The sequence below is a fragment of the Pristis pectinata genome, chromosome 10, assembly GCF_009764475.1.
Source record: "Pristis pectinata isolate sPriPec2 chromosome 10, sPriPec2.1.pri, whole genome shotgun sequence".
Taxonomy (NCBI): domain Eukaryota; kingdom Metazoa; phylum Chordata; class Chondrichthyes; order Rhinopristiformes; family Pristidae; genus Pristis; species Pristis pectinata.
In genome coordinates, this window is record NC_067414.1 from 52,375,831 (window position 1) to 52,400,712 (window position 24,882).

Here is a 24,882-nt window from a genome sequence, read left to right on the forward strand (position 1 = left end):
GCACTCAAATTTCTGATTACTTTCCCTGTTCTTTTCTAGCCACTTGTCATAACCTTAAACTTTAGCTATCTTTAAGTTACACCAAAGGTAATATCTTTGTATTTTTTTAAGTTCTAGTTTCACATAATGTAAGAAATGAATCTTATTTAAGGTTGTTTATATTTCTAAGAAACCAGTAAAAAAAAGGACTTCAAAGAGTGGAGCAGAATAAAGGCAAATTTTGGCATATTAAAATACTTCCCTAAAAGTTTCTTCTGTAATGCAAAGTAAAATGATTTTTGGCAGAATGATGACTTTTTGGTTGAACATTGATTATCTGCACAACTTGGAAACGTTAATGTGGAGAGGGCTTTCAGTTTGCATTCCCTTGCTCTCGATGCAAGGAATAGTTTGAATGTCACATGTCCATATTATTTCTCTATATTGTTAACTCTCATTCCTTCAAGTACTCGCTTGTTGCAGTGCATTTTCTTTGCAGTAGTAACTAACTTTTGAATGAATTCCACAACTTCTCACGTCTCTATATAAAGCACTTCTCCAAGTCCACTCTAAATCTCTCATAGTGGAGAACATATAAAACTGCATATGCAGGAATCTGAAAGAAAAACAAATGGTTAAACCAGTGGCTGGTTGGAAGCAGTTGGCCAGTCAAAGTAGCATTTGCAGAAAAAGAAACCAGTGAACAATTCTGCTCAGGTCTTTGACCTGAAATGTTAACTGGTTACTCTTTCCACACATGCTGCTTGTTCTAAATCTCTTGAATCCCCAGACTAGACTCTTCAGCCACCAGATACAGTCTGTTTCGTCCTGAGACCAAACCCTTCGAACTTTTTGGTGTACGTTAGGTAACAATAATTTGTGTAGCAGCCCTGCATCGGCACTGTTCTTGTAGATTGGAGCTTTAAATAGTGCATTTAAAGCTATTGTGGACTACTTAAGGACTTGTATAAATTGCCCATTACGTGTCAACTTGTGTATTCTTTCTCTTGTGAGGAAAGCCCAGTAATCTATTGGCTTAATTTTGACCATATCTTTTGAGTTGCTTTTGCTGTTTTTGTTGGTTAATATGACCTTGGGCAGCTATGAAGGGAGATGTGTGTGAATTGGAGAATGATATTGGATTCGGGGCTAGAGGTGGGTGGAGTATCTCTAGAATTGGTTAAGCAGAGTAAATCAATAAGTTGTCTTGAATCATTTGTATCTTTTCTGTGTTTACTTTGGATTTGCCCACGATTTGCCCATTATCCTCTCCTACCACTTCTACATGCAACTGCTTGATCACACCATCACAATATAATTGTTCAAATTTACACTGAATTCTAGCTGTGTGCACAGCCCTTCCCTTCCTCTGATTTGTCATGGTAATTCCCTGATATTTGATGTGCAGATATTTCCTCCAACTAAACTTTGGGGAGACAAAAAAATCTGTTCATAGTGTCCTACCACAGGCTGTTCCATCACTACAGTTATAAAAGTTCATTTTTGACTGTCCTTTGGTGTCCTTTTTGACCCTGACGAGACTATTTGCTACATTACTAAGATGGTCTCTGTCCAACTGCATAAAATTTCCTATCTTGCCCCACATTTGCCTTCCAGTCTACAATTGTCTGCTGTGGTAAATTCATTTGTGCCTTTGTTACTTCTAGTCCCAGTTATTTCATTATTCTCCTGACCAGCATGCATAGCCCGTAAGCAACTGCTACACAGAATCTAGCTAGCACTAAATCTGGTGCTTGTTGACTTAGTCTCTTGGTCCAGCATTGTAATGTTTCTTATTTTTAAATTGTCTCATCTTTTTCAGTAGCCATCTGCGGCTTTATAACTGTTCCTGATCTCTCTGTTCTTGATACAAGTAATTTTGGGCTCTGCTTACAGGATTATCCAGTGATAGTGGACTGGATTCTGCTGATTTTAAAAAGCTGGTGGTTCTGTAAAGAATTGTTGGTTAGCTGTAGTATGCACGCGAGTGGATTCAAGGTGTCCATGCCTGCAGAAGTAATGCACTAAGAGGTCAGATGGCAATGCATTTCTGTTGCTGGATTGTTATCAAATCCACTGTTAGTTCTGTCATGTCCCAAGCTAAATATACTTCACATCGGACATTTCAGCTTTATACCAGCCACAGTTTTGACAATATAGGTTGTCAGGAAACCATCAGGGTGATCTGTGGGGATGGCCTTCATCCCCAATACCTGTTTTTGGTGGACTATTTCACAATGTGGTCGGGTTGCAACGATGGGACCCACAGGATGTTAGTGCTGCACTGCTCTCAAAGGCATGTATGACTGAACATCCCATGAGAGGTAAATTGGGTCAGTGTGCTGGGTCCAGTGCAATACAATTTATAAAATCTAATGTAGCCCTAAGACTGATGATACCAGAAGAGTTTTGGTCAAATGTTTACTCTCAAAACCTTGTTTGGAAAATAAATCAAATACTGTTTTCAATCTGTGTAGCATGTATCTTCACCCCTATGATAACGGAAAAAAATTGTAATGGATAGTTTCCGCTTAAGTTATTTTCCATGTCCAAAAATGTAGGTTTGCTTGTGCGGCCCAAGTGATGACTGCCTTGTATTTTTCTTTCTTGAATTTCTCTTTCAACCACAGTCCTTGACAACATTGGCTCATTGCCAGTTAATGATTCCACCATACTTAAAGCACCTACTTTAGTATGCAAGTTATTTCAAAAGGATGTCTATTTTATGCACTGCATTTCATATCTTGGACAACACAATTATAGCCAATGAAGTACTTGTCTAATAACAGAGAGAACTCAGTCTATTTAGGCATAGTAATGTCTGAATTAATGACAACATGACCTGTTTTTGTGACACTTGGAGACACAGTGGTGGACCGTTTGAGTAAGTTTCTGGACTAATAACGTGGATTAACAATCCAGAGATGCAAGTTAAAATCCAACCATTGCAATTGTGGAATTTGAATTCTTTTGTTGATCTGAACCTATTTCTTTTTTAAAAAAAGGTAGACTTTGTAAAGATGACAACAATACCAGCAGATTTTAATTAAAAACCTGTTTGATTCACTAATATCCTTCAGGCAGGTTTTGTGACAACCCAACCTGGTTTGACTAATATGTGACTCCAGACCTGCAGCAATGTGGTTGTATCATAATGTTCTGATGAAGGTGTCCTGACACAGGCACTGCCTGACCTAAATTTTTCCAGCATTGTTTTTATTTTTGACTCTTAACTCTCCTCCTGAAATGCTCTAGCAAGCCACTCAGTTGTACCATAACTGCAGTGTTAATGTTGGAAAAGTATAAAATCCGCTTGACCACTTGGCATTGACCTAGGCACTGAATTATGACATTACGAAGTCACACCCACCTCCAGTTGACCTTGTAAAGTCATCCCCTCAGACATCTGGGAGCTAGTGTGTAAAGTGGGAGAGCCATGTCACAGATAAGTTGAGCAATGGGCTAATATAGTCATACTCAAGGAATTGTGCCTTACAGACAATGTACCAAACTTTTCCATGTGTTCTCCTACTAGGAGAACAGACCCATCAAATGGGCAACACTTGCAGGAGGGAGTAGTCCCAGGAATCATGCACTTTGACGCCAGACCCCATTAAGTCATATGGCACTAGGTCAAACACAGGGAAAAAACCTTCTGATTACCACCTACCACCCTTCCCTAGCTCATGAATTGGTATTCTTCCATGTTGAAGAGTATTTGCCAGAAGCATTGAAAGTTGCATAGGACACAGAATAGTCTTTGTGCGGTGGGTTTGGGACAGGGGAATTTGAGTATCTGTTACCAAGAGTGTTTTGGTAGCACAATTGACCAAGTGCTGAAAGATGTTTGTTACCTTGGGTCTGTGGCTGGTACTGATTGAACTGACATTAAGGATAACATTCCACAATCTCATCCATGTCAATCTACTTGAAACGACATATTTGCAACATCTAAATCCCACCTCCCCCAACCCCTTTGTTTTATGGCAGTGCAGTTGTGATCTGTGAGAGAATCTCAGAACAAATATGCCAGCTGAAAACTAGTCATCCATTAAGTTTTGTGGGCCATTATCATCAGAGGCAGGAAATGTGTACATTACCACAATCTGTGACTTCACGGTGCAGAATAACCCTCGCTGTTGCACGTCAACCTGGATGCATGGGAACACCATCACCAGCATGCTCCTTCCACATTGTGCTTAGTCCTGACTTGGAAATGTATTGCTGTTCATTCATCGTTTCAGGGTCTGAATTCTGCAGCTACCCAAAAGCATTGTGGGAGTACCTTTATTACAAGGACTGCATGACCACCAATACCTAGATGGCAATTAGGGATCTGGAATAAATGCTGACCTTGCCAACAATGCTCAGACCCCAAAGAATGAAGAAACACTGTTATTTTTGTCTTTTAATTTTCAGTCAGAGTTTTAACCATTAAGTGCAGACAGGGCCCTGCTCGCACCTCTCATGAGGAGAGGTTGATTCCAATCAAACTCAGTGGAGTTAGATGGTGAGAGGTGGTCTCATTAAAATAAGATTCTGAGAAGAATAGACCAGCTGCCTGCTGAGAGGCTTTAAATGTTACTCAGTCTAAGTCTTGTGGTGAAGGGCTAGCTGTTTAGGATTGAGATGGGGGAGATATTTCTTCCTAATATCTAGATTGTGATTTAGAATCTTCATAATTTTCAACCCCAATCTATTATAAATGTTCAATCATTGAGCATTTTAAAGGCAGACAGAGATTTTTGGTTACTGGTGAAATCAAAGGAAATGAGGATTGGGCAGAAATTGGAAATTGAGATGAATGATGAGCCTTAAACATAGAATGACTTTTTGTGGCTGTAAATGGCCTTCTCCTACATGCTTGTTCAATTCATGGGTCTTTTGGCTCTCGTTCACTGTAGCTTATGGTTGCTGTTCCCCACCATCTCAGCACTGTTTGTTGTGACAGTAGATTGATATTCAAGATTGTTTTGTCCTAGTGTTTTCACATACCGAATGGCCTCGATAGAGTGGGCATGGAGAGGGTGTTTCCATTAGTAGGAGACTCCTAGGGCACATCCTCGGAACCAAGGGATGTCTCTTTAAAGCTGAGCTGAAGAGGAATTTCTTAAGCCAGAGGATGGTGAATCTGTGGAATTTGTTGCTACAGGGCTGTGCAGGCCAAGTCATCGGGTGTGTTTAAGGCAGAGATCGATAGGTTCTTGATTGGTAAGGAGGTTAAGGGTTATGGGGAGAAGCTGGGAGAATGGGGTTGAAAAGAAATCATCCATGGTTGAATGGCAGAGCAGACTCGATGGGCGGAATGGCTTAATTCTGCTCCTGATTCTTATGGTTTTTCAGACATTCCATTCTATTTTTTTTCCAAGTGCAGACTATTTAGATATATCATGCTTGGTTTGAAATCTTGGGTGTAATCACTGAAAGATTAGGAGAATGACATGTGATTGCGTGAAATTGCTTTTATCTGTCTCATTCATTTTATTTGCGTTTGGTGTGGATGGTGCAGAGGTGCTCCCAGTATTTTGAAACCTGCAATTACCCTGGCCAATTTACTGAGGTCATTTCAATGTTTCTGACGTGGTGTTGTGATTGAGCTGGGAATTGTTAGGTGGATTTTTCTTTTGTTCTTAGTGCATCTTATTCCAGTACAAATAATGTTTCACCAAAATAAATAACCATCTGCTTGCAATGCTGACTCATTGTCATGGTGTGTCATAAGGGGTGAAAGAGGAAAAAATAGTGGAAAGTTTAGCTTAAATATTCATCTTCACAATATATTATTTCAGGGGACAAAAATAGGATACTTGAAATATTGTGTCAAGCAGCATCCATGGAGGGATTCAGCATTTCAGTTGTTCAACTGAATCATGAAAGATCAGCCTTAAAATCTAGCTGTCACCACGTTATTGTCTGACCTGCTGAGTGTTTCCAGGATCTTGTTTTAATTTATTTGCAGTGTCTGCAGTACAGTCTTTTGCTTTTGTTTTGGTATATTCAATTGTGTTCTTTGCTGCAGAGACGTTGTTATGCTTGCCAATAAATTTAATTTAAATCCCCATGGGACACAAGAACCTGACACTAAAATGGCATTGAATATGTAATTATATTTTTGCTCCTTGGGATTCATAACCATATTTTATATTTGGCTCTTGTACTGTCTTATTTTTAGCTGTAGTATAGTATCGCAGCAACTTTTGTTCAAGTTACTGTAATGTTTTAAAAGCTGAAAAAATGATTTGTGAAATGATCAATACCGGTTTGATAATAAACCAATTGTGTAACCTCTGACCTGATCATTTAGTGTAATGCTATATTTGTGGAATGAGTCTACAGCAGAACTGCACATGTTAGAGAAATACAGAGACAGGAAAAACAGCAGGAGCAGGCCCCACAGTCCTGCATGCTTGTTTCACCATTCAACATGGTCATGGGTGATTCTCTTTCCAATGGAATATTCCAGCTTTCTCCCCATGCCCTTTGTCTAGAAATGTATCTCCTCCTTAAATACATTTAGTGACTTGGCCTCCACTGTTGTCTGTGATGGGGAATTCCACAAGTTCATCACCCTCTGGGTGAAGAAATTGCACCTCAGTTTTGAATGTCTTGCTCCATATCCTGACACTGAGACCCCTTGTTCTAGACCTGCCCTCTCCACCCCCAAGCCAAAGAAAACATCCTCCCTGTATCCAGCCTGTCGCGTCTGGTAAGAATTTTGTAAATTTCATTGAGATCCGTCATTCTTCTGACACTAATGGAAAAAACACTATTTGATCCAATCTCTCCTCCTAACACAATTCTGCAACGTTATAAATCTGGTGAATCGTTGTTACGTTCCCTCGATGGCAAATGTATCTTTAGGCTAAAACTACACCACTGTTCTATATGGTCTAGTATAATTGTGGTAAGAAATATTTTCTCAAGTAGTCAAATTCCCTTGCAATGAAGGCCAGTGTAGCATTTGCCTTAACTGCTTACATAGAACATAGAACATTACAGTACAGTACAGGCCCTTCAGCCCACGATGTCATGCCAACATTTTATCCTGCTATAATATCTATCTAATCCTTCCCTCCCACACAGCCCTCCATTTCTTTATCATTCATGTATCTATCTAAGAGTCTCTTAAATGTCCCTAATGTATCTGCCCCCACAACCTCTGCTGGCAGTGTGTTCCACGCACCCACCACTCTCTGTGTGTAAAAAAAACGCTTATCTCTGACATCCCCCTTGTCTCTTCCTTCAGTCATCTTAAAATTATGCCCCCTCCTGTTAGCCATTTTCGCCTTGTGAAAAAGTCTGACTGTCCACTCGATCTATGCTTGCAGCACGTGGTATTTCAGTGACTGGTTCACAAGGATACCCAGATCCCTTTCTATTATGAATTTTTCATTTTCCAATAATCTATCTTTTAGTTTTTCTACAGTGTGTTTGCTCACTCACTTAGATACATTGCCTTGAATCCTGTTTTATATCATCCTTCACAATTCCCAGTCCCACCCTGTTTTGTATCATTGGCAAACTTTGAAATATTATTTGGATCCCTTGTCCAAATCATTGATCTATATTGTAAATACCTGAGACATGAGAACTGATCCCTGTAGTACCCCACTAGTCCTCACCTGCCACTGAGAAGATCTCATTTATTGTTTTGCTCTGATTCCCTATCTGCCAAGCAATTTTTAATCCGTACTAGTATATTTCCCAATCTTAAGTGCTTTAATTTTGTACACCAACCACTTAAGTGGGTCTTTATCAGAGGCTTTCTGATCACCCATGGGAAAACTACATCTGGTGATTCTTTCTTATCTATTCTACCAGTTGTATCCTTAAAAAAAAAAGCCTCAAGTACATTGGTGAAACATGATTTCCCTTTCATAAATCTGCAATGACTTGGCCTAATCCTATTGAAATTTTCTAAGTGTCCTGTTATCACATCCTTTATAATAGATTCCAGGATTTTCAGTGCAATTGATGTTAGGCTGAGTGATCTGTAGTTTACTATTTTCTCTCCCTTTTAAAATGATGGGATTACAGGCATTATTCCATAATCCATATAATTTTGAAAGGTAATAATGATGGCAACCACACTTTCTATGGTTTCAGCTTGAATACTCTGGGATGCTAGTTATCAGGCCTTGGAGACTTATTGGCTTTCTGTTCCATTATATTTTATCAATTCCTTTTTTCAATGAATGCTAATGTTCTTTTAATTCTTCCTCAATAGACTCCTCCTTACCTAACATTTCTAGGAAGTGATTTGTGTCCTCTGTGGAGATAGAACCAAAGTATTTGTTTAATTGGTCCTTCATTACTTTGTTCGTGATAAATCTCCCATTTCTGACAGTAAGAGATCTACATTTGTCCTCACTAATCGTTTTGCACACAGGTAGAAGCTTTTACTGTCTGTTTTATGTCTGTTGCAAGTTTACTCCCATATTCAGTTTTCGCTCTCTTTAATCAATCTCTTGATCCATTTTTTGCTAAATTCTGAAATGCTGCAAATCTTGGGCTTTTAGTTTCCTGGCAATGTCATATGACACATCTTTGGATCTAATACTATTCTTAATTTCCTCTTGTTAGCAATGATTGGGTTGCTTTTCCTTGTTCTTATGCTAGAAAAGAATGTATAGTTTATGCAGTTCCTGCATCTGTTCCTTAAATGTTAGCCATTTCCTATCACCTGTCATGACTGTCGATGTTGCCACCCAATTTATCAGAGTCATCTCGCCTCTTAAACCTTCAGTTTCCAGTGTTCAGATATAGGACCCTAGTTGCAGACTGAACTACTTCACTTTCATCTTAAAAACCTCTCTTGCATATGGATTTGAGGCATTGTGGTCTGATTTGAACAGCTTACTGAAACATGCACAATGTGAACTGATCCCTATGAACAACACAAAAATTCTTTGAAGAATGAAAGTCTAAGCAGTATGTTAGTGAAGGGAGGAATATCCATCTTCAGGAATCCACATCACTAATGGTGGATATTTTTAATGTTTTTATTCATTCATTACAGTAATAAAACAGATGTTAGTTGCATACTGGAAACACTTAACTGATATTTATGCATCTGGAATTCTCATGTAACTGGCATATTCAAGGAATCAGCACCCTCCATTCCTTGTGGATGCCAGATGGTTGAGAGTATACTGTAAAACATTTCAATGCAGCCTGTTTTAAAAAAAAGTCAGTTGCAATACAACATAATTTTCACTTTCTCACTGACTTAACTGGAGAAATTTTTACAAAAAAAGCTCCTGGATGTCTTGTGCCTGTTCTGCACTGCTGCAGGTTGGATTCTTGGCAGTTCACATAAATGCTTGTATTTTAGCTTGTAATAAAGGTGGTTTGCAGTGTTTGAGGTAGCAGTCTCATTGCATAATTCAGTCGAATGGACTACTTTGCCTGCATCCCCAGCCTCTAATGTGAATTATTTTAAATGAAAGGGCTGGTGAATATTGCTGACTTAAGTTTTTTAAAAATCTGACACCCTATGAAGTTCTGTGCCTGATACGTGTGTTGCACAAAAATTCTAGTGTACTTCCTACTACCCAGTCCAATGTCATTTTTTTTCCCCTGTTTTTTGTTTGGGAGTTCTGCTTGATTTTATCAAGCTTTATCAATCAGTCTTTGGAACAGCCAACTTTCAGCAATGAGCTCTGGTTTGTACAAGGACTCCCTGGCATCTTGTTGAGTAATCCACCTCTGTGGTCCTCCATTAGCCACAACTTGCAGAGGATTACAATCTCCATTCATTTAAATGGGGTTTCACAAACTGGACATAAGGAATGCAAGGCCAATTTGTATTTATTAAATTTTATTTAAACCAAGAGTAGTTTTTATATGTCTGTATGACAGACATTCAAACACACTCTTTACAAAGTCTTGGCAGCTTCATCAGGAGCTGAATTTCTGCCCATAGTCTTGCATCCTGCCGAGGGTTGTCAGTTCATTTCGGGCACAGGAATTCTATGGAAAAACTGCTGGAGGAACTCACGGGGTCAAGTAGCATCTGGTGGGGGGGGGGGATTTGAATTGTTCACGTTTTGGGACCTGATGCACGGTTATGATCTGAAAAGTTGGTGATTCCTCTTCCTCCCACACCCACACCCGCACACTCTGCTCGACCCACTGAGTTGCTCCATCAGTTTCTTTTCTGATCTGCTCTGGCCTTTTTGCAACATCTGGCCATTTGACTCTAGGGTCAGGACATATAGGGCGATTGGGCTCATGGATTTGTACCAGGGTAGTAAAAGCATGAGGAGCATGCAGGGAATAAGTTGAGCCAGATTCAGCCCATTGTTAACATAGCCTTTATACTTGTCTCCAATAGCAATTGAGTAAACCAACAATGCAAATATAATTGGGATATGAAGCATTAGAAATGTGTATTCTGGGTGACCTTGTTCATGGCAACATCGACATTTGTGATTGAATTGCTCTCAGAAAACCACCCTGTGAACACCCTTCCCCCAAGCTGCAACATATTGGGGGCAAAGCAATGCCTTTTGGGGAGATGGTAGTAACTGCATTTGACCTCAATATTTGACTCCTAGAAATCTGATCAGTTTTAAATGAGCTACAGCAACTATAGTCCACTTTTCATTTCAGAACTTTCTTAGTATGGAATAAATGTTCATTTCTATGTATAATCTTTTTACTTCTGGATCTAGTGAGATGTAAACTTTCACGTTTAGGGTATCTTCAGAAGAATTGTTCATGGTTGCACATTGTTGTTACCTGAAGCTGGAACCTTCCTCATGCTACTTTTTTTTAAATTTGGCATCGGTTAAGGTCTGATCTAGTTCCTTTGATCAGCCAGATCCCAATGTTTACATTGTTAAATTCAATTCCTTATCTCTGCAACATTTTATTTTTTTTCTTGGAGCTGAACTTAATTGAGTTAAAGCTGCTGCTGGCATATATGCTGTAGTCCAATTTAAATTGGTAACAGAATAAAATAAGCCTATAATGCATATAGGGCAATTTTACAATTTCAGTTCTTATCAATTTGCACATTAATCCAGAGAATTCAGTCTGTGACAAAATTGTTTTTTTTTGCCACAGTGGGTATCAAGCCATTTTAAAAAAAATTAAATGCTTGGTTCCAATTAAAATCTTGATCTGAGTCATGCTATTATTTAGTGATATAATGTAAATTAATTTATTTGGAGTGACCAAAAGAGAAGCATCCACCCTGAGCTAAGTGAAATTCCATACTGAATGCTCTTCTGCACAGCATTTTGGTTTATTTTACTAAATGATTAAGGATGATAAATAATTAAGCAGCCCAACCACAGCCTGCCTTACAACTAGTTCACATTATAAATGTGTTAATTTGATGACTTCAGTCATCTTCATTGCAATTGTAAAATTATACAGATTTAAAAGAAATTGCCATTGAAAGGGGCACGTTGTAAAGGCCTGGAGTTGAACTTTGGATCTTTTCATCATTCCAAAATCAAGCAAGAAAAAAATATTACAAAGTTGTGTTGCTTTGATGGTACATTTTGGAAGCAGGTTGACAAGTGTGTTCTGTTTTTGCTACAGCAGCCATACATTTGCTCTAGGAATGCCTTAAGAGTTTGAAAGTAACACTTTTATCAGTCTTGACAGTTCATTGGGATGTATAAAATCTGCCTTTCTTCATGTTCGTACAAGGAGTTCTACTATGCTGTTAAGGTCAAATGCTAAGTAGCTTGTAGCCGCAATTAGAATCTGATTATCAGCCAAAGAAGAGGGGAAAAAATAAATTCCATTAACTGTTGTTAAAACTTTTTCAGCTGGTTTACGTGCAAAATTCACTGTTGATATTCAGACTACACGATTAAAATTAAAGTCAACTATTTAGTGAACAACTTCTGGTAACTTAACTATGCTCCATGCTATAGTGTGGAGTTGGAATATCTCAGCCATGTAAATTAGGGAAAAATCGGCTTCATTTCCTGGTTAATGCTTGTGGGAATTTTGGTGCAGTTTGTCTGAGGATTCTCAAGGTTAGGGGGAAATAAAGCATTTGTGGTTTGGGATTAGTTTGCTTGGCTGAGATTTGATTACTAAATTCCTCCTTCCTCCCCTCCCATACCTGAATATTTTGCTGCTAGGGGCTTGTGTGTGACTGCCATTTGGGTTGGCTGGAGATTGAATCTAGAAATAAGTATACCACAGGTGTGACATCTTCTTGGTGAGGAGCAATATAGACTGAACCATGAGAATGTTTAATTAAGAATTAAAAATATATTAGCCATCTTAGAACTTTGTTTACCAGCAGTCAGTACTTTGTATCTCTGCTGATTAACTACTTAAATATTTTTTTCCAGCAGTCAGTACTTTGTATCTCTGCTGATTAACTACTTAAATATTTGTTTCCAACATCAATCCCTTAAACATTCTCCTTTTGAAATGAGAATAACTGCTTTCAGTTTGACTGACTATATTTTCTTTCTCTTTCAGTGGAGGTTACCGTGGAATATGATTATGAAGCTGCACAAGAGGATGAACTTACCCTGAGGGTTGGTGATCTCATTAAGAATGTAAGGAAACTTGAAGAAGAAGGATGGTGTGAAGGAGAGTTAAATGGGAAGAGGGGATTGTTTCCTGATAATTTTGTCAAAGTGAGTAATGATAAAATATGCTAAATCACATTGTGCTCTGCTGGGATGTTAAGATATAGGTGTCATAGTAAGACCTCTGCTCAAGAACTCAGTCCTGCTTCTCTTGTTTTCTATTCCACCCCCTCCCCCCACCTCACTTTCAACACACTTAAGATTTTGTGTGCTTGGCATATAATGTGAATGTTCACTCATATAACGGTAGATAATAACTGAGTTGGTTGTAATTGGCCAGTTGGAGTTTCCTGACACTTTTCTCTGGTACTTTTAGAGTCTCTTGTTGATATTTCAATGAATTGAATATTCTTAGCATAGCTCACGTTAAGTAAATTAGATATCAGTTCATAGAACATTTACTACATGTGAGAATACAGTTAGGAGTGCTTGGGGGGGGGGGGGGGTCGCTTGCAAGGTCTGTCCTCCACTGAAGCATCACTGCGGGTACCCTGGATACTTGAGCCAGTTGAATGGATCTTCTGCATTCAAACTAGCTAAGTTTGAACGTAGGATGACTGTGGATGAGGGGCATATGCCAGAAAGGCCTGACCTATTATTATCCAGACCTTAAGACCAAAAATATTGAAGTGTCCTGATTTATTTATTCTTTTGCCAAATGCCAGATTCCTTTGGTGAGGTGCTTGGCATTGTGCAAATGCTGAAAATATCAGTGAATCTTCATGACCTGTTGATTAGCAGAGAAATATTTTCATAGTATTCCATTATTTAATTGCATCTTCACATTCCCAGTAAACCTTGCATGAATAATTAGTAACCATACCTGTGTGATTTTTTTTCCCCCAATTATACTTTAAGAAAAGGTAGGTTACTGGGAAGCAAGTAGAATTCTTAGCTTAAATGTTTTTGAGGACCTCTATTCAAATTTGGAAAGGCAACGCCCTTATTAAAAGTCTTCGGATAGTTTGCATTCACTAAAGGCACAAATTCTGCTAATTCTGTGGGTTGTCCGTTTGCTGACTAAAGTTCAACATTTGTAGTACCATAAAATTTGCATATTTGTTTGCAGTTCTGATATGAATTGTGTACAGTGTAATGTTTGCCCTGTGGGTACAATATCTCTTCGTTGTATCTTGGATTGTTGGTTTCTGCTTTAAGTGAAACATTTTCATTTTGGAGAGCCCTCTAAAGATTGGTATCTGTGTTGAAAAAGGAGGCAATTGATCAGCCCAGCAATGCTAATGTTAACGTGTTTATACTTAAATTAAAAATTTGTGTGCTAATCTGGTTCATTTCAGTTTTCAAATTCCTTTTCCAACTCATTGATTATTGTTATGAGCAAATGCTTCATACTTAGCATTTGAAGTTTTAAAATAACTAAATCTTGGAAAGCATTGACCCATCAATTTAGTTATTTCTCCAAGGAAATTCAATAGCTTAAGCAGACACAAAATCAACGTGTCAAGTAAATATGCACTGTTCCTTATGACCTCAGCTCTTTGGAAATACTTTGATAGAATGTTTCCTATTGGGCCAGGTCTTGCTGGAGTAGATTGGCGAATATTCTTTGATATTTTTTGTCACTCCTGAATTCACTGCTCAATACTTTGTGCTGTAATGTGGGGGAGGGGTGTGTGCGTGTCAGAGAGTGAGAGTTTATAACAGTGGGGTGTTTAGGAGCTTGGTCAATGGGCAGGATCAAATATATAGCTCCTTAACTAATGAGATGAGGAAACATGGTAGAGCATTTGGTACTGTATGAGAAAAGAAAGGTAAGATTGGAATGAGGAAAATGAGACAGACCAAGTAATTTGATTTGGAATTTATCCGTAGAAGGGATAATATGCATTAAGATCATTGGATGTGGCTAAATGGATGGAATTACAGAATAAAGGAAATGATCATGAGCTATAGATCTCCAAACAGTCTGAGGATGATAGAGCAGTTTATAGGCAAATTTCTGACATTCTAAAACACTAGCCAAATACAAGTGGTGGATTTAATTTACTCTAATATTAACCAGGATACAATCAGCATAAAGCTATAGAGGGCACAGAATTATAAATTATGTTCATGAGAACTGTTTATCCAGCATGCAGCAAGCCCAACAATCTGTGGGGTGGCAGGTGCAATTCTCGGTTTAGTTTTGAGTAATGGACCAGGGTGGGAGGAAAATGTACCAGAGGAAGAGCATTTTTGTGGTGGTGACCATAATTCAGCTGGATTTAGTGTCGTTGTGGAAAAGGACAGAGATGAAATTGGTGTGTGGAGACTCTAAATTGAGATGTTGGCTAATTTTATTTGAGTGAGAGTGACTTAACAAAAGTAGTCTGGAAACAAATACAAGGAACAATGGGAAGCATTGAAGGGGTCCAGGCTGGATGAATTTTCAGAAAGAACAAGGGTAGGACTGCCATATGTGGAACTTGAGGCTTCATGGAGGATAGGAGGAATCAAAAGTGGGAAGCTTGTGTGAGCACTTAATACAATGGAAAATCTAGATGACTGCAGAAAATCTAGGTGTGAAATTTAAAAGGAAATTTGGAAAGTAGAGAAGGAACGAGAAAATAACAATTAAAATTGAGGGAAGTTCAGAGAAGTTTTGCGTATAGAGCAAGAGGATAACAGAGTAGAGCCTGTTGGGGATCGTAAACCAGGTGGAGGATATGCGTAAGGCTCTTAGTATTTGGTAGATATCTTCATTTACAAAAAAAAGAGGATGGTCCTTATATTGTAGTTAAGCATGATGACTGATCTATTGAATGGAATACAGAACAGATAATGTGTTGAAGGGATCTAGCATCATTAGAAGTGAATATATCTTAGCTGTTAAAAGAAATGGGAGGAAAACGTGGAGGTTCTGACTTTTTAAATCTTTCCTGGAGGATTTGGGGGGTGGGTGGGGGGGGGGGAGGCGGTGGGTGACTGAAAATCAAGTTATTTGAAAAAGGAGGAAGGGATAAACCAATTAATTGTAGGCCAGTTAGTTTAACTTCAGTGGTGGGCAAATTATTTCTGAGGGATGGTATAAACCTTCATTTAAAAATACAGTTGAAAAGGGGAGATGACATGGAGTGTTGTGACTGATTGGTGATTAAATTTTTTTGATAAGTTAACAAAGCAGGTCAATGACAGCACTGTGTTTAATGCAGTGTACATAGATTTTAGCAAGCTTTTTGACGAGGTCCCATGGTCAAAAAAGTAAAACCTAATTGGCTCAGTAATAGGAAACAAAAGGCTATGGTTGTTTTTCTTTTGTGTGACTGGAAGGCTCTTATCAGTGGCGTTCCACATGGTTCAGTGGCTGGTCCCTTGCTTTTTAAAATATATACTGCTGATTTTTGACTTAAACGTGTGATATGTTTGCAGGTGAAACAAACATTGGCTTTATTATTGACAATGAAGAAGAAAGCTTTAGAATGAAGGAAGAAGTGTAGCAAACAGAGTTCAATCCAGAGAATTGAGGTTATGCATTGGGAGAGGTGTGGACAAGCTATGGGAATATACAGTAATTGGGAGGATATTGAGAAGTGTGGGGGAAGAGAAGGATTTTGTGGTGTATGCCCACAGATCCTTAAATGTAGCATGTCAGGTCACTAGTGTGGTTGAAAGACCCTCTGATTCCTTTTTAGCCAAGGCATCAAATATAAGAGTAAGAATGTTTGTGTTGGAGTTCTGCAGAGCACTTGTTATTTCATAGTTTGAGTACCATATACAGTTCTGATCATCATATTAATGGAAAGATCTGTTTGCACTGGAGAGGTGCTGAGGAGGTTTCTAAGGATATTTCCAGAGGGTAAACTGATCCATCTGAGAAAAGATTGGATAGAGCTGAGCTGTTTATTTTAGAACTGAAGAGGCTGAGGGGAGACTTAATTGAAGGGAGTAGATAAAGAAAGAAGGGCCCTGTTCTCTTGCAGTCGGGGTCAAAAACTGAGTGGGGGGGGGTAATGATGTGATGAGGGTTAATGGCAGAGATTTAAAGTGATTGATAGAAACATGGGAGGGGAGGAAAGTTCTTTTCACCCAGAGAGTGATAGGATTTTGGAACTCTGCCCAATAGAGACAGAAATCACTTTTTTTTAAAAAAAAGAGTAGAAGTGCCTTGGAGATGCAGCCTGCAGGTCTGCACATCAAGTGCTGGGAAATAGACAGAATAGCTCTTTTTTTGGACTGGCACAGACACATGAAACCATATGGCTACTTCATGGGAGGTAATATTTTTCTGATTATGATTCATGATTTTTTTCATTTAATATTTCAGCTGTTAGGGATATTGGGACAAGAGTGGGTCTTTAAGATTCTCAAGCTTGTTTCATCATTCATTGAGTTTGTGTACCTTGTATTCAATTTTCTCAAACTTCATATCCCATGATGCCATAACCTAAAAAAGGTTTTGATCTCATTTCTCATAATTCCTTTTACCGTCTCATTTAGATTTCTTTCAGGAGAGTGTTCTAGATTTCTACTACACCTTGTTTTGGAAAAAATGCTTATTGATATTTGATTGCCTTGTTCTAATTTTAAGCTTGTGCTTTTTTTTCCTGAATTCTTCCAGTGGTGGATATAATTTCTGTCAACTGCAATGAATCTCTTTATCATATTAAGCCAATAAATCATATCACCTTGCAAGCTTCTGATCCAAGTTTCCAGAACCTAAACTAATTGAATCCTTGAGCCCTGGTGTAATTCCACTGAATTGGTTTGGTTCCCCTCAAAAGGTCTTACTGAAGTTCTCAGGACTGAGATGCTGGTATTGGATCAAGGGTCTATAGCAGTAACATTATTTCCTCCCTTTTATACTGAATCCATATGAGGAGGAAGACTAGTATTCCATTTTAATTCTTGTATCTGTAATAACTACTCGTGATTTGTGTGCATGACCTCCTTAAGTTTCTCAGCTCCTTGTGGGGTTCTCATCTGTCATTGTGAGGAAAGTACTTTGGTTTGTCATTCTTGGATCCAGTGGGACACCTCATAACATCATGTTACAGTTTTGTTTGTTTACTGCTTCTTTTACTTCTATCTTGTCAACTTGTGCCTTAAATAGATCATTTATTTTTCAACACTCAACTGATAATACTTTCATTTTATTCAAATTGGATTGTTTCATCAGTATACCTTTGGTTGACTTCATCTAATCCCTGTTCTTGTTTGGTTTGACATTAACTTTAGTTCAAACCATTTTAGTTAACTTTTGCACTTAAGGCTTTGCAGTTATTTTGTGGGAGTATTTTCATTCTGCAATTCCAAGTTCCAGTTTTGAATTTTGCATTTAATGGAGTGTTTAAATCTTATACAATGATCATGGAATCTGGAAATGGGTGAATACTTGAACACTAAAAGGAAATCGGTATCTTTGCTATTCCTTGGCTTCACATGTTGGCGTGTAAGCAGTTTGAAAATCTTACCAAATCAATTCTGTATGTTTTATTGCAAGGCCATGTGATTTGGTGTCTATTCTTTTGAGAATCAGTGTTTTGTGATTTGAGTGAGTTTCAGATGTTTGCTTGGCTCTGAGAAGTGTCTGATTAAGTGGATGCTGGATGGAATTTTTTCAATTACTGCCTTGGTGGTGGGATTGACTATCATTGAGAACATCATTCTGCTTAGTCTGAGCCTCCGTGAAGAAAATTTATAAGACTGTTGATGGTAATGTAAACCAATTTCAGATGTTTGCAAGTCTTGTCTTGTGAATCCTTGGGTTTTTTTTTACGAGGGTTGTTTGAATGCTGTGAATTTGGAGGTTTGGGAATAAAGGCTGTTTAACTACTGTTCTGTAAGTGAAAAGTAGAGCTTGAGTTAGTGGTTTAAAAAAAACAAACTAGTATTTAATGTTTGACTAGGTTCAATGCATGCCTTTAGTTTGTTTGTATGAGAGGGTAACTTTTAACTTAAATAATATGTTAAATGTATTGAATGTTGAAATAGTAATGTTAATGGCTCAACATATTTGTAATCCTGACTTTGGTCATTGCCAATTTATAAGCAGTTAATAATAAAAATATTGGCTTAGCTTTAAAACTTTTGTTATTTCTAGCAAAATCTTCTTTCTCCTGTTGTACATGAGCAGAGATAACCATGCTCAATCTTTTTTCTTCTCTGACTTGTGGAGAAATCCAACCTTGGGAGGAATCATGGGCATAATGATAGACGTTTTTACTCCACCTGACAAACTGCATTCTCTTCATGTTTATGACCCTATTAACAATGTGGTCATCCTATAGCAAATGAGTGTTTTTTTAAAAAAAAAAATCTAATTATCAGTGGCCTGCTGTATTGCTATTGAGCTTTGATTTTGGAAGAGCTGACATTCGGGGAAATGCATTAGGCCAGAACGAGATGACTTGCTCTGCAAATGTTTGAGTTGTAGTGGAGAGATCCATCTGCCACGTCTACAGAGTTGTTCAAGTAGCAGAAAATGCAACAGTTAGATGCTATGTGAATACTCTGCACAGCTGTTCTGTAGAATTTTACCAGTGAATCTGAAAATCAGCAAATAAATAACAAGTATGTGAATTTTGAAAAGGTTAGCTATGCATTTGGTGAAGACCATGGTGCATTAATAATGCAGTCCTTTTCAGACTGATTTGGAAGTGCAAGTTCCAAGCTGCACAATCAGTAACATAACCCTGACTGTGATTCACATAGCTCATGGGTAGAAAGGATGATTTATGACAGGGTGCCAGCAACATAAGTACCTGGTTGCCATAAGTAACTTTAAAATTTAATTTTGTATTAATTTAGTTGTGGCCAAATTGGATCTGCTCAAAAGAGAACGAAGAAGCTTTATTGGGTGCCTGCTAATTATTTCTGAGAATGTGCTGAACTTTTCTCATTGTCTTGGAATTTTATGAATTTCAAATATAAATGTTTTGGTTATTCTGCAATGGAATAAGACAAACTGTTTCTCTTTCTTTGGGAATGGTAAGAAATGAGGGAGAGAAAATTAGGAATTTTTGACCAGTTAACCATCAGCAGCAGGCAAGATGCTGGAATCTAATTTTAAGGAAGTTGGGGTAACGGCACTTTGGAAAATTGTAATAAAATGGGAAAATCATGCTTGTCAAAACTGTTGGATTTTTTTAGGTCATAACTAGCTGAATAGATGATGGCAAACTGTCAGATGGACTTTAATAAAGTGCCTTGTGGAATCGGGATTCTAGAAGGCAAGGCAGGTCCAGACGAATGGTCAGAATTTTTTTTATTGTTTGGCTGTAAGAAAACGCTTTCTTTGAAGGGTGTGTTGATGCCAAAGAGCTGGGATTTTAATTCTAATTATCAATGGGTTGGGAGATTGTGACTATTAGGCTGCTACTGGATTGGTGCTGTGTTTAAATTGATCTTCGTAAGAGGATCAAGTGTATTGAACCTCCTATCAAAGCAGATCTAGGTGACAGTGGGCTACTCTAAGCATGCAAATTAGTGTAGCTATCTCCCAGTGAAGGAACAAGGTCATGGCAGCTGGCATATAATTTGAAAAAATGTGAGGCCATCCACTATAGTTAGAAAAAGTAGAAATGTGGAGTATTTTTAAACGGTAAGTTGGAACAATTTAGGTGATCTTGGTGTCTTTAGATGGGAATCATTGTAGGTACATCCAACAATTAGGAAGGCGGATGGTCTGTTGGCCTTTTTTAGCAATTGGATTTGAGTATAAGAACACAAGTGTCTTCCTCCAATTTTATGGGATCTTAGTGAGGCCACAGCTGGAATATTGTGTTCGGTCCTGGTCTCTGAATCTTTGGGAGGATATACTTGCAATTGAGGGAATACAGTGAAGGTTTACTAAATTCATTGCTAGCATGGCAAGTATGTTGTACAAGGGCAGGTTAAGACTGGGTCCATCCTTAAATTTAAAAGAATGAAAGGTGATCTCATTGAAGTGTATAAAATTCTTAAACTGATTGGCTGACTGCAAGCCAGGATGATTTTCCCTGGCTAAGTGTCCAGAACCATGGGTCATGGTCCAAAAAAAAAGTTAAAAACAAAAATACAGGATAGAATTAAGAATTTTTTTTTCCCGACCAGACACTGGTGAATGTTTGGAATAGTCTACCCATGAGGGATGTGGAAGATCAGTTGCTAAGTGCATTTCAAGGAAAGCAGTGATAGATTTTTTTGAATTGAGGAATATAGGGCTGGTCTTGGAAAGTGGTGCTGAGGTAAGAAATTGGTCAGTATCTTGTTTAATTATGGAATAGGCATGAGTGGCCAAATGACGTTCTCCTATTTCTAGGCACAACTTCTATTTGCTAATAAGAACACATGTGGAAAGACACAGGTATGCTAATCTAAGAGGAAAAATAGTCCACACTATGTTAGATTTATTCTTGCAGATGAATCCAGCTTGAATTTTGGATAATTATGTACAATTGAAAATGGTAATGGATTAATAAGGTAAAGAGCTTTGAAAACAGGAAGGTTGGTAGCATCAGGGTTCCAGAATGCAAGATGAGTTGGCCAAAGAAATGGTCAGAATGTTTTGGCTTTTTGGCTGCAGGAGAGCATTTCCTTTTTGATGAATGGCCAGATTGAAGCCATAGCTGATGGCTAGATTGGAATTGATTTTTAGATGATGTGTGAGAGCTGAATAATATGCAATGATGAAGGGGAGGATTAAGCCAACAACATAATTTAGTTTTGTAGATTGCTTCTGTGTATTAACAAAAAGATTGAAGTAAAAAAAATAGAATTTGATTGTGAGGACCAAAGTAGAAAAATTAAAAAAAAGAATCAAAAGTGAGTTAAAGCGAGAGAGAACAAGTTGTAAGAGTACAGCAAAATAAGGATCGGGGAAACAGGATGGCACCCCCACTCCCACCCTTATCCCTCCACCACAGGTGCTGGCATAGCTTTGATGGGCTGAGTGTCATCATGTGTGTAAGATGAGATCTTACCTGGAACTGCAGTTCATCAAAAAGAACTGAAATATTTGGACATGTTTTATGTGATGAACTTAAATTTATTAATTTGTTTTAGGTCTCTTGTGAGGGGAAAACTGTGTAGATTGCCAACACCTGCATATTGCTGCTTTTAGACAACATGTATGACTTGGCTGTTGCAAATCATTCATTGTCAGCTTGCCTCAGTTGGGAGTACTTTGCCTTTCAGTCGGGTGGTTATGGGTTTCAGTTCCACGTAGGGATTAAGTCCAGAACCTGGTTCTGTTTTGATTTGAGAGACTTGTTTGATAATATGAATGCTTTGTAATGAAAACATCTTGCTTAGATCTTTAGCCTGATAATAGATGTCATATGTACATGTTCAGGTCATGGTTGCTGGGGAGAAATAATGAAATTATAATTTAAATAAAGTGTAAAGTCAATGATATAATAATTAAATGATTATAATCCACATAATCAGCTTTTCCACTTTGTGTTGGAACTGGCCAGTTCTGATCTAATGTAATTACTGTGTGAATTTTACTCTTGCTTTCCTCTGTACAGATCCTGTGCAACATATTGAGTATTATCAAGGTTCTGTTCTCTTTGGATATTCAACAATGCATCTCAGTCTCAGCATTATTTTTTTCTCCTGTGTTGCCATTTATCTTCAGTTACATGTCCTTCCGACAGATGGTCTGTAATTAACAAGCCTTCACCACCCCCTCTCAGCTTGTTTGTATCATTCTGTCTTGGTCTCCGCCCTATCACAGATATTTCCTATGTGCTTCCCTCCCCTCCCATTTTCTGCAGGTTGTAACTTGTTAGGCTTCTTAAATTTTCCTCATTCTGATGAGATGTCATTGACTTGATGTGTTTACTGTTTCTCTCTGGAGATGTTGCCTGACTTGTTTGTTTACTTATTACATCAGAGGAAAACCATTTGGGTGAACAGGCCCAAGCCATCTCCCAGCAGCAATCTGTTCCCTTTCTTTACCTGCAGTCCTCCAGCTTATTCTCTTAGATGTGCATCAATTCTCCTTGGATTCTTCTGCCATTTACCTACACCGAGAAGTAATTTACAGCTAATTAACTTACTAGCTTTGAGATGTGGGAGGAACATAGAGCAACTACTGGAAACCAACATGGTTGTGGGGAGAACATATGAATTCCACGCAACTCCTTGGGTCAGGATTGAACCTCGGTCCCTGGACCCATGACGCCTGCAGAGCATGTGTAGTGTGCTTTGTTTTTCTTTAAGAAGTTGCACAATAAGGAATATTTGATTTTTTTTTTAGGTAATAACAAATCTATTTTTGTTATATTGGTTCATGATCATGAAATATTTCAGTCATGGAGCCGTGGATGTAAAGTTTTGTACAAGGAGATTTATATTATGATTTTAAATTCCTTAGTAGCCCAAAAGAATATTTGCATCAGCTCCAGCATCGAACACTAACATAAACTACCAATTGTTTCATTTGATTAGTATTGTTTTAATTGCATAATGTGGGGATTTGTCTGTAATATTTTGGTTTTTTTTTGGTGAAATAGTGTAATTATTTTTGTAGGATATCTTCTTCCATAGGTTAAACAATGATTTAGATGTGTTTTTTTTCACAGATTTGGAGTCAAATATCTAGTATTATGCAGATTGTCACTGGTGTGGATGATTAATAATCAAATACCATGTAATTTGCATCATGAGATCATTGAGCAACCTGGCACTAACCATAGCAGCCTGAGAGCACGTTAGTTATTTAGTTGAGGAAAATGTCACAATTATAATATGATTGTATGAGGGAAAAACGTTGTTCTCCCTTTTCTTTTAAAAAAAACGATAGTTACAGGGTGATGTCTGGTTTGGTCTTCAGTGCATAGCGGAAAAGGAGAGTTGGCATTTCCATCAAAGCCTTTTAAAGCTAGCGGCCAGATTTGAATTGATTTTTGGTTTTATCCAAACAACTGTCAGGTACTGAAAAACAAAATTAAATTTTTACGTTGCATTTAGTAGTTGAGAGGCCTTTTATATAAAAATCTCAGTATTTGTGTGATGGTAAGTTTTCATTTCTATACTGATATTCTGAAGATCCCTTTTGAGCCTAGACTATTGACAGAATTTCTGAACTTGGGAACTTGCAGCATATTGCTCACATTACTTGATAGCACACAGGAAAAAAGAATTCTGCCCACTTTAATTTACCCATGGTAGTTGAATTATGCTAACTTGGCTAAATACTGAAAACTGGTGGAGAGGGTCAGATATTTGGCCTTTTTGGAATCTTTTGGCTGGAATGTTTTTAATAACTAGATAACATTTTTTAAAAAAAAAGGTGAAGGTTAATTTTAAATAAATAGTACTGTGCGTTGTAAATTGGGAAGCTTGTGTCACGTTTCAGACAAATCTCAAGTTTACTATTTAAATCAACCTGAGACTCAGTTTGTTGGAAAGATCTTCAATAATGGCTTTGGCAAATTTACTGTTTGACCACTGTGAATCAGGCAATGCTGCAAGTCATTATTTTTTTTGTACTACACTGATAGATGGCTGGTGGTTCATCACAAAATATGTCCTTGTTGTTTTGAAAAATAGCAGTGATATTATCCCTGATGTGCCTCACTCAAAGCCCAACAAACTATCATTAGTGTTTCTGTTGGAAGCTTCCTCTATGCAAGATGGCTACTGTTTCTCCTGCAATACAATGGTGACTATACTTAAAACATGGTTAGTTATAAAATGGTATAGGATACCTTGAAAAGAATTTAAAATGCAGGTCTCTTTCCTATTTTCACCTAAACGTTATTCTTTAAGTTTCTCAAAGTCGTTCTTGATTCAAGGAGCTCAGAAATGGAATAGCTTGTACGTGACCTTTTACAATTGTCAACATAACAGATACTATCATGTATCAAACTTCTCCTTCTCCTGATTTCCATTTCTGTGGTGCTGCTGTCCTTGCACTAGTTATGCTTGACTTTGCTCGGTTGGCCAACTGCTGCTGGAATGCTGGGTGGAGTGGTATGTTCTCACTTGTGGGTTAGGGGTTGAGGGAAAAAAAATAACCAAAACCAGTGCATGTCATCACTTTTTGACTTGATGAAAAAGACGGTTATTCAGAAGTTGGGTAGTGCTGGGAGCCAATTTGTCTACAAACATTTGCTGTTTAAGGTATTACTTAATATAAGCTAATTAATATTGAATGTATCTGGCACATTGTATGAGGGTAGAGAGAAAATTAGAGGTGTTCAGTGCTTAATCTTGAAGTTGTCATAACTAGGATGCATTGTTTTCTAATTACTTTCAATAGCTCATGGTAAAGGTCCTAAACAAAATGATGCAGCCATTGAATTTCAGGCTTTATCCAATCACTCTTTGCCAACCAAGTATTCCCTTTGAACGCTAGTAGGGGATAAAGAGTCTACATCCTTGGATGACCTCCTTATGTCCTCCC

At 38.0% G+C, this 24,882-nt stretch overlaps 1 protein-coding gene across 2 annotated transcripts in view; it reads left to right on the forward strand.

The window, feature by feature from the left end:
- The window catches only part of cd2ap (CD2-associated protein), a 144,094-nt gene that overhangs the window by 11,811 nt on the left and 107,401 nt on the right, over positions 1-24,882 (forward strand). The window contains exon 2 of one of the 2 annotated variants that reach the window (XM_052025172.1): positions 12,436-12,596. In XM_052025172.1, the coding sequence (XP_051881132.1) occupies positions 12,436-12,596 (161 nt within the window). The remainder of the gene's footprint in view (positions 1-12,435; positions 12,597-24,882) is intronic. The other variant, XM_052025173.1, reaches the window with a different exon arrangement.